Source organism: Neolamprologus brichardi, chromosome 15 (genome assembly GCF_056152115.1).
Source record: "Neolamprologus brichardi isolate AB-2024 chromosome 15, ASM5615211v1, whole genome shotgun sequence".
In the NCBI taxonomy this organism is placed as follows: domain Eukaryota; kingdom Metazoa; phylum Chordata; class Actinopteri; order Cichliformes; family Cichlidae; genus Neolamprologus; species Neolamprologus brichardi.
Genome location: NC_142118.1, coordinates 9,854,325 through 9,867,735, shown reverse-complemented (window position 1 = coordinate 9,867,735; position 13,411 = coordinate 9,854,325). Strand labels below are relative to the sequence as shown.

Here is a 13,411-nt window from a genome sequence, read left to right as displayed (position 1 = left end):
CGACTTACCTAGAAGTCGTGTCCTGGAGGACCTAAAAAAAAAAAAACCTCCCAGATTCTCTGAGCATGTGAGTGCAGATTGGATGCTTGAGTGAATTAAAGTAATTTAGAGAAGGAGAAATGAACAGATGGCCAGAAAAAGATTATAATGGAAAAGGAAAGGATGGAGCAAATGGTTGAAAATCTATGAAAGAACACGCGGTTATTGAGAGCAATCTAAAGCCTTTTTAAAGCGCGGTTACAGACTACATGTTTACAATTCTTTTCATTTAGCGTTTTCTCTTCTTTAAATGAAAATTTTGTCCACTTTAACCTCAACTACTGTCCCAACAAAACATCAAAAAAAATGCACAAAATAGAAAAAAGTAGAAATCAGTCATATATTTATGACTTGTATAATTTATACTATGATTTTGCATTGGTTCGAAAATGAAATAAACATTTAAAAAATTAAAAATATAAAATTTAGCTGATTTTTTTTTCTTGGTTCTTTTGGTTTTATTGTGTTTTTTGCATCTCAAAACAAAAGCATTAGAGCCGTTTTGTAAAACAGAAAATCAAATATCTGTTAAAAGGATCCCGTTTTTCTTTCAAAGACGCCTTCCTGATTAATGAATCAATCTAATGCCAGCAGTACATCAGTGTCAAAGCACGAAAGAAAAACAGAACTCCCCCAATTTAATTAGCAGCAGCTGATCATGCATGTAATCAATACTGTGGTCTCATCTGCACACACACAAACACACACACAAGGGCACGTAAAGGAGCTGATCAGCAACTGACCATCAAATTACTGAGAATCCTTGTCAGTGTTGGTTTTCATGTGGAGGTCACGTCTGCATGCCAAGGTAAAGATAACAAGCAACACAGGGGACATAAACCTTACAGACAGTCTCACAAATTCAAATTAATTTAATTAAAGCCAGGCTTCAAAGCGTGGAGCTGGAACCTGGGCTCTGCTTCTGCCTAAGCTGGCTTTTTCATGGAGGTGAGATATGGCCCGTTGACTGGGATGTTGCCAATTTAGTCCAGTAAAAAGACAGCTCTATTTATTATTATTAGTAGTAGTAGTATTAGTATTAGTATTATTAGTATTATTAGTATTATTTTACCACCAAAATGGTATTAAAAATGTCCTATTTTGATAAAATTCACGCTTTTTAAGGTGATTATTCTGTAGTATTCTATATGCTCTTCACCCTTTTCACACAGCAGCTCACCATCTACCAAGACGTGGATGTCAGACAGGTCTGCTTTCTGGTTCTGAAGCTGAATTATACATTTGGATGATGCTGGAAGGAAGAAAAGTGGTGATCCTTTATAATATATGAACATATAGAGGGTTTTTTTTTAATGGAGTGGAGGTTTTAAGGAATCCACATCTCCCTTTGGAGGAAGTTTCTCTCTCTCTCTCCCTCTCTCTCTCTCTCTCAACAAGAGCGCACACGGTCACTGAGAGCGCAGCCGGAATGCGCCACAGCGCATCCAGCAGTGTCACACTGATGAAGCGCGTCTCCTGACCCTGACAGCACAAGCACGAGATGCCTGCAAACACCTGGCTGGATTTCGCGGAGGCGGTCTGTTCTCCGTCTTCTTTTTACGCTCTGTCTCAGCGTTGCTTTTGCTAGGAACGCGACGTCCTGGATGCGTTATCTCCAGTGACGCTGAAGTGAAGCGCAGTTCGCTGAAGCCATGTGAAGAGCGGACATGTCTCTTGTCGGGAGCACCGGAGGCAAAACGCGAGTCCAGTAGAGGAACAGTGCTCGCACTTTATTGGAGAGCAAAACAGATCCTTCCATGAGGAGACGAAGAGAGAAGAGATGGTAGAGAAGTAAGTACGCAGTCAAGTTGGAAATCTAAGCCTAGCAGATGACGATTAGCTGCTTTTATTCTTCGTGACTTATAACCTGTTATCAAGTTTGCACTTTAGAGAAGATGTTAAGGGGGAAAGCTACCGTTCAGTAGGTAATCGGTTCATTGATAATTGATTGAAGGTTAATAACGGGGATATTTGAACTATTCGTATTATTGTTTTGAACTTGATGACACTTTTACTTAATTATAGACAAGAAAACGTCATTTTTAATTAGGTAGACCCATTAAAAATGGACTAATATAATAAAAGTGCTTACCGCAGTTGCCTGTATGTGCAAATAACATAACCATAAAACCTAAAACAGTCCTTTTTGTTTTCACTGGATTGTTTTTGAGCGAGTGATCCTCTCCATGAGTTGTTTACTATAAAATTATGTCCAGGACCTCTCGGGGTGGTTATGTAATTGCATCTACTGTAGCAAGCGGTTTAGGAAACGGGTTTGTGACAAAGAGTTCTAAATTTTTAATGAGCGTCCATTCAGTTCCTTTGCACATTTATACTGTGGGACAGCAGCCAAAATAAATAAAAACATGCATGCATTTAAAAAAATATATAAAGATATAGTATTTTAACTCATGGAGTGCAAAGGGTTGCATTCTTCTTTCTTCATTCTTCTTCACATGTTTTGCATGCACAGATTGATTGATTGACAGATCGATTGAAGTGATATATGAAGTCATACATGTATATTTATTGGACATAATTCGGAAGAGGATCGAGAGATAATGAAGCCGATTGTAAAATTAAGGCTGATGCATTGTGTTTTTTTCCTTCAGTGTGAACACAATGTGAATGAAAAGTGTCCAACCTCATGCTGATCGCTGGGGTTGAGGTGGCGCTGTTTCTTAAGAAAAACATAAAAAATGTAATTAGACAAACCAAGTAAAAAAAACATTATTACTTATAACAGCATTAAAAAAAAAACTGCCATTCCTACTGGACTTCTATTTTTAAGATTTAATGATCAGCTTTTCTGCCAGGTTACTGACATTTTAAGAAGGTGGTGGCATTAAAATACTGCAACTGAAAGTCTCACTATAATATCTATATTAACGTTTCTGAAATTTCTTTTTCTTTTTTTAGCAGCCAAAAAACAAAAAACTCTTAGCTGTATGCCACAAAATTCAGAAATTGTCTGCACAGAGGTCATCTTAGGTGATTCCAGTGATTCAATATAAAATACAAAAAGAAAATGCTGCATATACAGTTTTTGTTCTGTTGTACATATATATAGTCAGTCCTCATGTATTTACACTGTGCATATAGTAACTAATTATCCATCCCTTATCTATTCCACTATGTATTACATCTTTGCACCATTGCATCTTAAATGTGCTTTAATTGTTTTTGTCTGTCTCATTGTGTCTGTGTCATGCTGATGTCGTGTAGTCAGTATTGTCTGTTACATACAATGAGAGCAAAGAAGAAAACGGAGCCTAATTCCTTGTATGTGTACAAAGCAGATTCTGATTCTTATTATTCACTATATATAGATATTTGCGATGCTCTGCTTGGCCTTTACTAGAGTCACCTTTAGCTGCTTGTTTGTGGATCTTTCTCCATTCAGTTTTGTATTTAATAACTGAAAAGCTGCCTTACTGGATTGAAATCAGCTGACGGGCTTGGTCGATGCTGGGGGGGGGGGATCACATTTCTTTCCCTGGAGAACAAGAAAGTATGATTTTAGGTCATTATCCCTTTGCTCTGTGAAGTGCTGTCCAATCAGCAGTTGGTTGAATGTAAAGAGATTTCATCCTCAAAATTTGTCCTGCTATTTCTATCAGCAATCACATCATCAATAAACACTAATGACCCAGTTCCACTGCCCATGCCACAACACTGCTTCCACCATGTTTAATAGATGTGGTAAGCTTTCCATGCTTGTCTCTTCCCATCATTGTGGTAGACGTTAATCAATCAGTTCTCTGGTAAAGTCTAATCTTTCTCTTTCTTCAGTGTAACCAGTAATTTGAACCTTGTTGTAAACTTGCTCTATTTCCAATCATGATGTCTCTTCATTGTAAACTTTAAAAGTGTTCAGCTATCTCCTCGAGTGTGCTTGACTTGGTTACTTCTGCAGTTCACACCTTTTTGGCTCAGCCAGCCAGTGCATTCGTTCTTTTTAAGAATTAACCCAATTGTTGATTCAACTGCTCCTTTGTTTTTTCAGTCTAATGGTGTCCTCACTTGCACTGACATCTATTTGGGCATCATATTCAGAGTTGAAACGGAGGCTACCAGAGCTTTTATTGGCCTAATTTGTCATGAAACAACAAATTAACAGCCCTCACCTGCTCATGAAACCGCCTGTCAGTCAATTGTCCAATTAATTTTGAGTATCTAGAAATGGAGATCGTGTATAATAACGTCTGATTCCAAAACAAAAAATGTGTAAAGGCCTTGAAACAAGGCTGAGCCCAGACTCGGTTTTATTTTAAATCCTTTGTTTGTGTGAAGAGGAAAAAAAAATTAACTGTCGAAAACTTAAGGACCCAACTGTATACATTGAGAGATAAAACATTACAATCCAACCCTGCTCTTTTCTTTAACACATTAGACCAGATTTTCTTAAATATACATGTGAAAGAACCTTTTTCCACATCTGCTCCATGCTTGCCGGTCTTCTGGACCAGACAGGATCCTGGTAGTTGGTCAGAAACTTTCCATTTCCTTAAGGAAATGAACTCCTCCCTGTGCTTGAAAAATTTAGAGTAATGTAGGGGGAAGGATAATACCATCCTGGGATGGTTATAAACCACTTCGTGACTGGAAGAGAAGGTGTTGAAATGCCTCATCGACCCATTACACAATTACAAAGTGTTCTTGAGACTATCTAGCCGCTCAATGTTGTATAGTATATATCAATTTTGAGTTCAAGAAAAGTTAAAGGTTTTATGCCCTTTAGGATATTTGATCCACAATAGGCAGTTTAAACATAGAGTATGGGTTGTGGTTGAGTTTGAAGTTGAAAGCAGCTCTTTGAAGTAAATTTATGAGTCAGAAATGCCGTAAACCATTTAAAAAACGATGTTTTGAAGTATCAGGTATTTAAAAATATGAAACTGAAAATCATTTGTACTCATTTACATTTTAAAGACAGATAATTAATAAAAGCAGTTATAAAGAACAGTCTGCAATAGTGTTCAGGGACAGCCAGTCCTGGAACATTTTATGAGTTTAAAGCGTGGTAAGATTTCTAATTATCTCACAAACTTTTTCCTTTATGTGATGAAGAAGCAAACAGTAATTTAAACAGTTAGTTAAATGACAGAATCAATAACTGGCAATTATTTTGTTGATTAAACCATCTTTTTAGGCAGAACTATCACAGCTCCTTTGGTCCAAGCTTCTTCAGTGAGAGCTCCTTTTTTGTTTGACATATTTGTTAAAGGTTTATTATTACATTTAGCCCAGTTTAGTTTGAATGAATAAAACATATTATGATACTGCACTGTCTGGATGGTAACCATGAGAAATAGTTAGTCGCAACCCTATTATATTATATTATGTAAATCTCATATTGCGCATATTGTTTCCTGTTTATGTCTGTGATAAAAATAGCACAGGTACAGTGAGAGATTCATTGACTGATGAATCTACTGGCAACCAAGTCTAATTATAGGAAAGGTGAATGATGTGATAAATGAGGAAACATGTAAAGACACTGATCCACATAAATCATTTGTGTCCTTGCAGTGGCTGCACCTGACCTTCTTGACCCAAAGGCTGCCGCTCACAACTCCAAGCCTCGCCTGTCGTTTTCAACCAAACCAGTGGTGCTGAACACCCCAGAGGACGAGTGCGACACTCGGACTACAGTCATGAGGTGGAAGACGGTATCAGCTATCTTTTTCCTGGTGGTGTTGTACCTCATCATCGGGGCAACAGTGTTCAGAGCACTTGAACAGCCTCACGAGAGCTCCCAGAAACTGGCCATTCTTACTCAAAAGCTGGACTTCTTGGTTGCGCATGCATGTGTAAACTCCTCGGAGCTGGAAGAGCTGGTCCGGGTAGGTGGAAGCTTCAGTGCCATAATAATAATCCTAATTTATTCTGTTGTGCAGGTCTTAATGTGTAGCAAAATACAAAATTTGTCTGCAGATTTTTAAAACTCAGGGAGAACACTGAGCAGTTTGTACCTGGCAGCTTAATGTCATTTAAGCACCCCTGAAACCCTATCCTGCCTCTAACATTATGCCTTGCAGAAAAGTATAATAACTGTAAATAGTTTTTACCCCACAGCTGTAAAAGTCTAATGGAGTATTGTCGTCACCCTGCCGGGGGACGACCAGGGGGTGTCAACACCCAAGTTTGTAAATGTGATAACTCAAGAACAAGGTGACGTAGGATTTTGACATTCATACCATAGTTACAGCTAAGAATCTCAGAAGAGTTTGAGTCTCAGTAACCTTGAAGTCAAGGTCAGAGGTCTTTAGAAGAAAACCCTTTTCTAAAGTTTGAACAACCCCCACCCCCACCCACTGAAGATATAACTCTTTGTTATATCCATCACCATCTTTGTTCCAATGCAGGACTCTCTGACTGCCATGTGTCTCTGTCATAATGTCTCTGTTTTAAAGCTAAATAATACCATTCTTTAAAGATAAGCAAATTTGGGGTTCTTTTGTACCTGTTCTTATCCATGAAATGCATTTTTCAACAGTGATTTGTGAGGGTTTTAGAAGCCTTAGACAATTGATACAGGGTAGCAAATCATGAAATGCATCAGTTTTGCTAAATGGAACTTTAAAACAAAGTTTCATTCTAGGGAATTCCATATCACAGCATATCTTTACTTACTTTTTATCTGCAGTTTCATTTGAAGAAACAGAATCGAACCATGCAGGGAACTTTTTATTTTCTTGAGCTCACCATATGCCAAGCACCAGAAAATTACTACTTGAGGCTGAGACCAGCGCGGGAGTACCTTAGAAGAGGCACGTTTAAATGTTTTTGAGCTGTAAACTAAATGACATGGAACCCATCATTGCTGGAGGCTGATGCTAATTTTGACATTTCTATTAAAGCTATAACAAATTAGCATGGGATGAACAAAAGGGCTCAACAGGCCATCTACCGTTTCATCATCCCAAATCTTGAATGCTAGTGCTGATGTAAATTTAACCATTTTGAACTGCTCTGCAAAAAAAAATATACAGAAAACGAATATAAACTATGAATGGCAGCAAAATAAAGCACAATATCGCCAAATTACCCATCTGGGTCCTCAGGTTTGTTTTATGTTTGCCCTTTGGGTATTCAATGTTTGCTGAAAAGAAAGTCAAAGATGTAACTACAAGTCAAGCCATGAAGTCTCGAGTTGAACTAGTAAATCTCACTAAATTAATCCAATCCGTCAACTTGTAACTGCACATCTGTGACTAAAAATAAAAACGCACTAAAAAAAGATATATTGATGGTGCAGCCGTCCTGACAGTCCTGACTGTTTCTCTATGGATTAGTTTATCTAGCAGGCAAACTTGTCAGGGTTGATTAAAAGCATTTCCTCTTGGGGAATCTTGTTGGAGCATTGCACTTGTGGATGATGATTACTTTTCTAATGTGCCAAAGCTGAAAGGTCTTAAATCTCAAGGGAAAAATGATTTTCGACCTTTTCTAAATTTGGCCGCTAGCTGCAATTTCTCATTAAGAGTCTGCCACTTGGAGCCAAGAAAAACACCTTCAACTATCAAAATGTGCAAGACCAACGTTATGTAGTAACATGAAAAATTCAAAAGGTAATACATCAAAAAGCAATGTATGTAGGATGCCCTAAAACATTGCAACAATGACCAAATGCAAACAAGTAATGAGCCAGCAAAGTAATGAAGGTCTACAGAGAACATAAAGCAAGTTTATTATATAATTTCCAATCTATGATTTCTTTTCATAGCATTCATTTTATTTATTTTTTTTGTTTGTTTGCTTTGACCAAATCATCGTGTCACAAGTCAAATTAAGCTACTGGCATAAACATACAGTTTAATGGCAAGGATCATTTCATTGTGAGTGGAGCAAACATTTTTAAAATAATAAAAAATTCTAAGCAAACACTTCAAGTGAAAAGCCCATCATATACTATAACCTGCAAACCAAAAGCTGTTTTAACGTTTGTTTTTAGTTACTAAATTATAGAACAGCAGCGCTTGAATCATTGGTGCACGCTCTGATATGGATTTTACCTCACACTGAAAAAACCCCCTCTTGATTTAACGAGCAGGTCTTCTCATTCATAACATGAGAACAGGAGAAAACTTTCACAATATAAAAATATTACTTTTTATTTCACTCTGGGTTTTATTGTTTAATATTTTAAAGGGCTTCAAAGTGTACTTAATGCATATTTACCTTCTGTGGCATTAAAGTAATAAAAGTATTAGCACACGCTGTTAATAGTACATGTGTGCTCTAACATAATTAAAACCAATTTCACGCTGAAAGGATTTATTACTGCATGTATTGAAAAATGTGTCGTGGCCACAGTTGTAACAGATGGCGGTTATTTATCTTTAAATTGCCGAGTTAATGTTTAATGGTGATGGTGGTGCTTTCAGAGCCGAGATCATCCATCTTTCACATTGTTAGAGTGAAACCTGAGGCTCTGGACAATGGAAATCATCCTTCCAGCTCTCTCTTTCAGTCCCACTACCTGTTACATGACGTCCAACAATAGGACTACGACTATGCAGTGAAGCTTATTTACGGTTAAGACATACTTAAAAGCATATCGTCAGGAAAACATATGGAAAGCCAGCAGTAGCAGCAGTTGATTCTGCATCATCGTCATCTAAAAGTAGGGACCCACGTAACAACTTACATGACAAAAAGCAACTTCTTTTGACAATATGCACTGAGATTGGATCAGTCTGTAACAAAGTAGGAGTTCTTTTGACAGACCGTGACCTGTAAAACTGATAAACAGGATGAGGATGTTTTTTGCTATACGAGTATGTCTCTTGTCCTGCGTGTTCCTTTTTCTGCAGACTGTCCTCTGTCTTTAGATGCATCTGAGCACTATAGGTTTCCTAGACTTCTGGAGCAAATTGGAACTAATTACTTCCTCAAGAACTTAACCTAAAAATACAGGGCGAGTTGTCTCTGGAAGCATTTAGAATCACTTTAATATTTGGTATTTTGAGGCTAAATGTAAGGCAGATAGCAGTGTCGATATAAATCTTTTATTGTGTTTTCACGAGACTAGAGTCCAGCCAAACTCTAGTCTCGGGCAGAGGTGGAGGCTGCAGTGAGTACACCAGCCTTTCAAGTAACTATTACTCTTCTGATCATTTATTGATAGGCAGCTTCAACTGAGGTCCCCCCCCCTCCCCCTCCCTCACACACACACTTTTACTTAATGATGTATACAAACACACACACATGCACACACCTTTGCAGGTTCCTGCTGATAAAACATTACTCAGCAGAGGATTGAGGAGAGATGTGCTCTCAAAGGGAGTAATTAAAAAAAGTGAGTGATGTTAAAAGCTCCAACTCTTTCTCTCCGGTCTATTTGCCTCAGCTTTGAGACGTCCGCTGCGGTCTTCGCGTCATCCTTTCTTATCTTTTATTAGTTTGCATATAGCTGAGTGCCAAAGCGGTGAATTAGTAAGCTCACTTGGCTGAGACACAAAAGGGGGCTGACTGAGCCAGGGCTTTCTGATCTAATGAATTGCTAAATTATGTTTTTAAAGCCACTGTGAATGTAGTGGAATTAACTTTGACCTCTTCCTCCTCCTTTGGTTTATTTGGGAATTATGAGGTTTAGACAAAAACATAATAAAAGCTAATCTTGGTACATGTATTAAGTCTCATAATACAGCTGTCCTCCAGTGGGCTCTACCAACTCTATTATAGCAGCTAAATAGCTTGAGTGGAGAAAACTGTAAATCAATAAATTCTATGCTTTCGTGCTTTTCCTAATTGTCGTCATTTGAGCTCGTTCTAGTGACTGATGAGCAACATACGGTGTCTTGTACACTTACTATATTATAGCAACGTAACTCTAAACCTGAGAGGTCTATTCATATTAAATCCAGCTGATGGAAATAATTAAAAAATTCTAACTCTTTTCGCTTCAATTCTTACGTTTATTAAAAGAAAAGCCACACAAGAATTAGGTCCTTTTTAGATCTTTTTTCTTGGCCTCAAACTGAACAGAATGCATAATCACAGGGGAGTAAAAGCTTTAGTCCAGCATCATACTAGCGTATTCCTCTGCTAGTTAATGGCATCAGATCTGTAGTAGAGTATCTGCTCCCCTGTCGTTTCAAAGTGTTTCTCTTTCATTTTGTCTCAGTAATAATTCTAGCGAGTCTCTTTAGTTGCCACTTGGGCCAAAAATGCTTTTTTCTTACTGCAGTAAATTAAACTGTTCCCCTGTTGACCTGAGTCTCTCTCTCTCTTTTTTTAAACTTGGTGGGATCAAGTTAATGCAGCATTCAGAGGAAATGACAGTTCACTAGTCTTGATCTTTTATCTATCTCGTTTTATCTTGATGCTGTAACCCTTGACACCAAACAGCCAATACGATCCTTCCTCTCCATCTCCTAGTAGCAGAGAGAGGCCGGGGTTTGTTTGATTAATTATATTAGTTGAGTCTGCCATACTCATCGATGTCTTATTTGGCTCAGGTTTACTCAAGCTGGAATCTCTGTCCATGGACCTGAAACATCAGTCATCCAAATGAATGCGTCATGATGAATCTGTGACAGTTTCCATGGTGCTGTATGCGGTAGACTGATTTTTTAATTGTGCCCTTTTTCTCCTTAGATCTAAAATCAGAGTTCTCAGAGTGTGTCCTTGGGTAACTTTTTGTGCAGTCCATGAGGAGGAAAAAATTTGTAGATTAAACAAGGAAATTTTCATAATATTCATAACAAGGAAATCAAACATTTTATTCACATACACATTTTTCCCTAGCAACCAGTGGTTACCTGGGCAACTCTCAGCTTTACAGCTTTACCTACATACTGTAGTATCTGTGCAGGTTATACACTAGTGATTAGAGATCGATAGAGATTAGGTAGGTCAGTTGAACTAGTCAACTCCCCCCAAAAAAGAAAAGAAAAACAGTTAGAAACAGGTAGCAGGAAGAGCAGGAAGATCACAGACACAGACTGTTGTGTGCTATTGTACAGTACTGTTGTAGTATTGTTATTATATTCCTTTAATACACTTTAACCTCCTAAGATCCAGAAGACAAAATGTTCTTTTTATAAATTGTAATTTTTTTACTTTTTATGTTCTGCTTCTGTCCCTTGAAGTGGACATCAGGTCTTGTTTGATCACAGAGTGATATGATGGCTGAGTTGAGCAGAAAAAATTATGGATATATAAAGACAGATAGAACTATAGAGGTGGAGTCAGGCGCTGTCAGCTGTCATTTTGCCTCGAGGAGCCTGGGAAGGGGGATGATGACCCCCAAAGTTGATCACGGATAAGACGTATTGCATAAGCAATAAGGGGCTCTGAAGTTGTGGGATGTGGTTTGGAATTATTAGGCTTGTTGCATTCTATTTGGAAGTAAATTTATAAGTTCGAGTTTTGATGCTTCCTTTGGAAATGACCATTTCCACCTTGTTTGTGTGCTGATTTTTTTCTAAAACCTCATTGCCTGTTTTCTGTTTGATGGAAACAGAGGACCACCCAATTTGGTGGTTTTGGGCAGTGTTGTCCTGTTTTCATGTTTCATGCTAAAAACGATTTCCGCATGGTATTTATGCTATTTTCACTTTTGTGAGTGCTGACATTTTTTTCTTCTCAAACCCGGTTGCCTGTTTTCTGTTTGATGTTATCAGAGGACCACCTGTTTGGTGGCTGTGTGCAGCGGTGTCCAGTTTTCATGTTTCAGCGTGAAAAAAAATATTTCAGTCCAATTTTAGCATGGTTGAAATTAACCTGATAAAGACAGGAGACGTACAGTTTAATGCACTTAGCATGTATTTTATTAATTACATAAATCAGCAGGATAAAAGAAGAAATCAAACTCTTGGCTGGTGTGTGTCTGTGAATTACACACGTTTATACAAATAGGTTTATTAGTTAGGTTTAGGAAAAGATCATTTTATGGCTAAAAATAGATATTTAACATGCTGACAAAGAAGATGAACACATTTTAACAAGCTGTTTTCATAAACTGTTTTAAAACTGGATGTGACATCACACACTGGTCTTAAACTCATTGTCACTGTGGAAATTTGGAGTCCGATATTCCCTTCACTTTGCAAGCTGCATACATAGCTAACTGCTGAGCTGAATCCTAATTAGTGCTTAGTAACAGACTTATAAAATACTGAAATTTCACTCACTAAAACTAAAGAAGAAACTCGTGCTGCGCAGCAAACTATATCATCTGTCAGATCATTGCAATTAAATGCTCCCAAAGGCACAGACACTACAAATGGTTGGATCTAGCAGCATGGAGGTAAGGGCCTTGCAGACGTGACTACAGCTTCCTGTTGGGCACATGTCAAAGTAGCAGCACCTATAATTCAGTTGTTAAGAAAATGTATCTCGTCTAGAGTTGTTGTGAAGTGGCGAAACTATCAATAGAGGGCAAAACCATTTTTGTACCAGTCTGTAAACATTTTACTGCAGTAAAGTCATTTTATTATAAAAGTAACATATGCAGATTGATTTGCTTTTGAAGTTGCCACTGAAAGAAATAACATTTTTGGCACTTTTGGGACTTCTTTTTTTTTTAATACCACTTAAAAGTATTCTTGATGCCAAGCTATGAATAGCCATCAGGAGACCAGTCACTTATTAGGCCGTATTATGGTGTCTTAGGTGGACATCTATCACAGTAGCTGAATTGTGCATGCAATCTCCCTGAATTAAATTTTTCCCTCCTTCTGGAACACATCAGACATTTTAATGCATTAGCTTTCCAAGGCATAATCTATCATAAAGAAAGGCGATAATGCCACAGCTGTCTGCGTCTGGCTATATTCATCCAGTATGCAGTTTGCCAGCAGGGTGAACTCACTGTAATCAAATGCCCAGTGTTAAGTATAGACTGAGCGGGCTCTATGCAAATAGGTGAGAAAAGAAGCAAGTCTACATGTTACATGAGAATTTCAATAAGGAGAGATCATTTAGAAGAACTGAACATGATTTATTGAGAGAGTAAAATTAAATAATGTATTTGCCGATTAAACTCTGATGACCCTTCATGGCAGAGCAGAATCCCAGCACTGATTTAGGACAGGATCCCTAGATGGTGGTGAAGATGAAGATTGAGGCTTGGTGGATAGAGCTCTGTTGGGTGTGGTGGCGATGGGGAGGAGATGGGCTGCACGAATGAGACTCTGAAAGGGAGAATGACAGAGTAGTCAGATTTAACAACACAGAATGGAGGCAGATTGGCTCAAAGGAGACAGGCAAGAAGATGATAGGACTGTAATGATGTCAGTACTGACTCAGACAGCGTGGGGAACTGGTAGTGATGTAAAGAACAGACTAGTAGCCGAACGTCCAGGAAAGAAGGCAGACCATTACATTATTATTGAACTTACACGTAAGCTTCATTTTGATG

At 38.0% G+C, this 13,411-nt stretch overlaps 1 protein-coding gene across 1 annotated transcript in view; it reads left to right on the top strand.

Annotated features, from left to right (window-relative positions):
• The first annotated feature begins 1,502 nt into the window (after positions 1-1,502).
• The window catches only part of LOC102781283 (potassium channel subfamily K member 2-like), a 31,377-nt gene continuing 19,468 nt past the window's right edge, over positions 1,503-13,411 (top strand). The window contains exons 1-2 of the mRNA XM_006797100.2: positions 1,503-1,830; positions 5,572-5,885. Coding sequence (XP_006797163.2) covers position 1,830; positions 5,572-5,885 — 315 coding nt within the window. The 5' untranslated portion in view covers positions 1,503-1,829. The remainder of the gene's footprint in view (positions 1,831-5,571; positions 5,886-13,411) is intronic.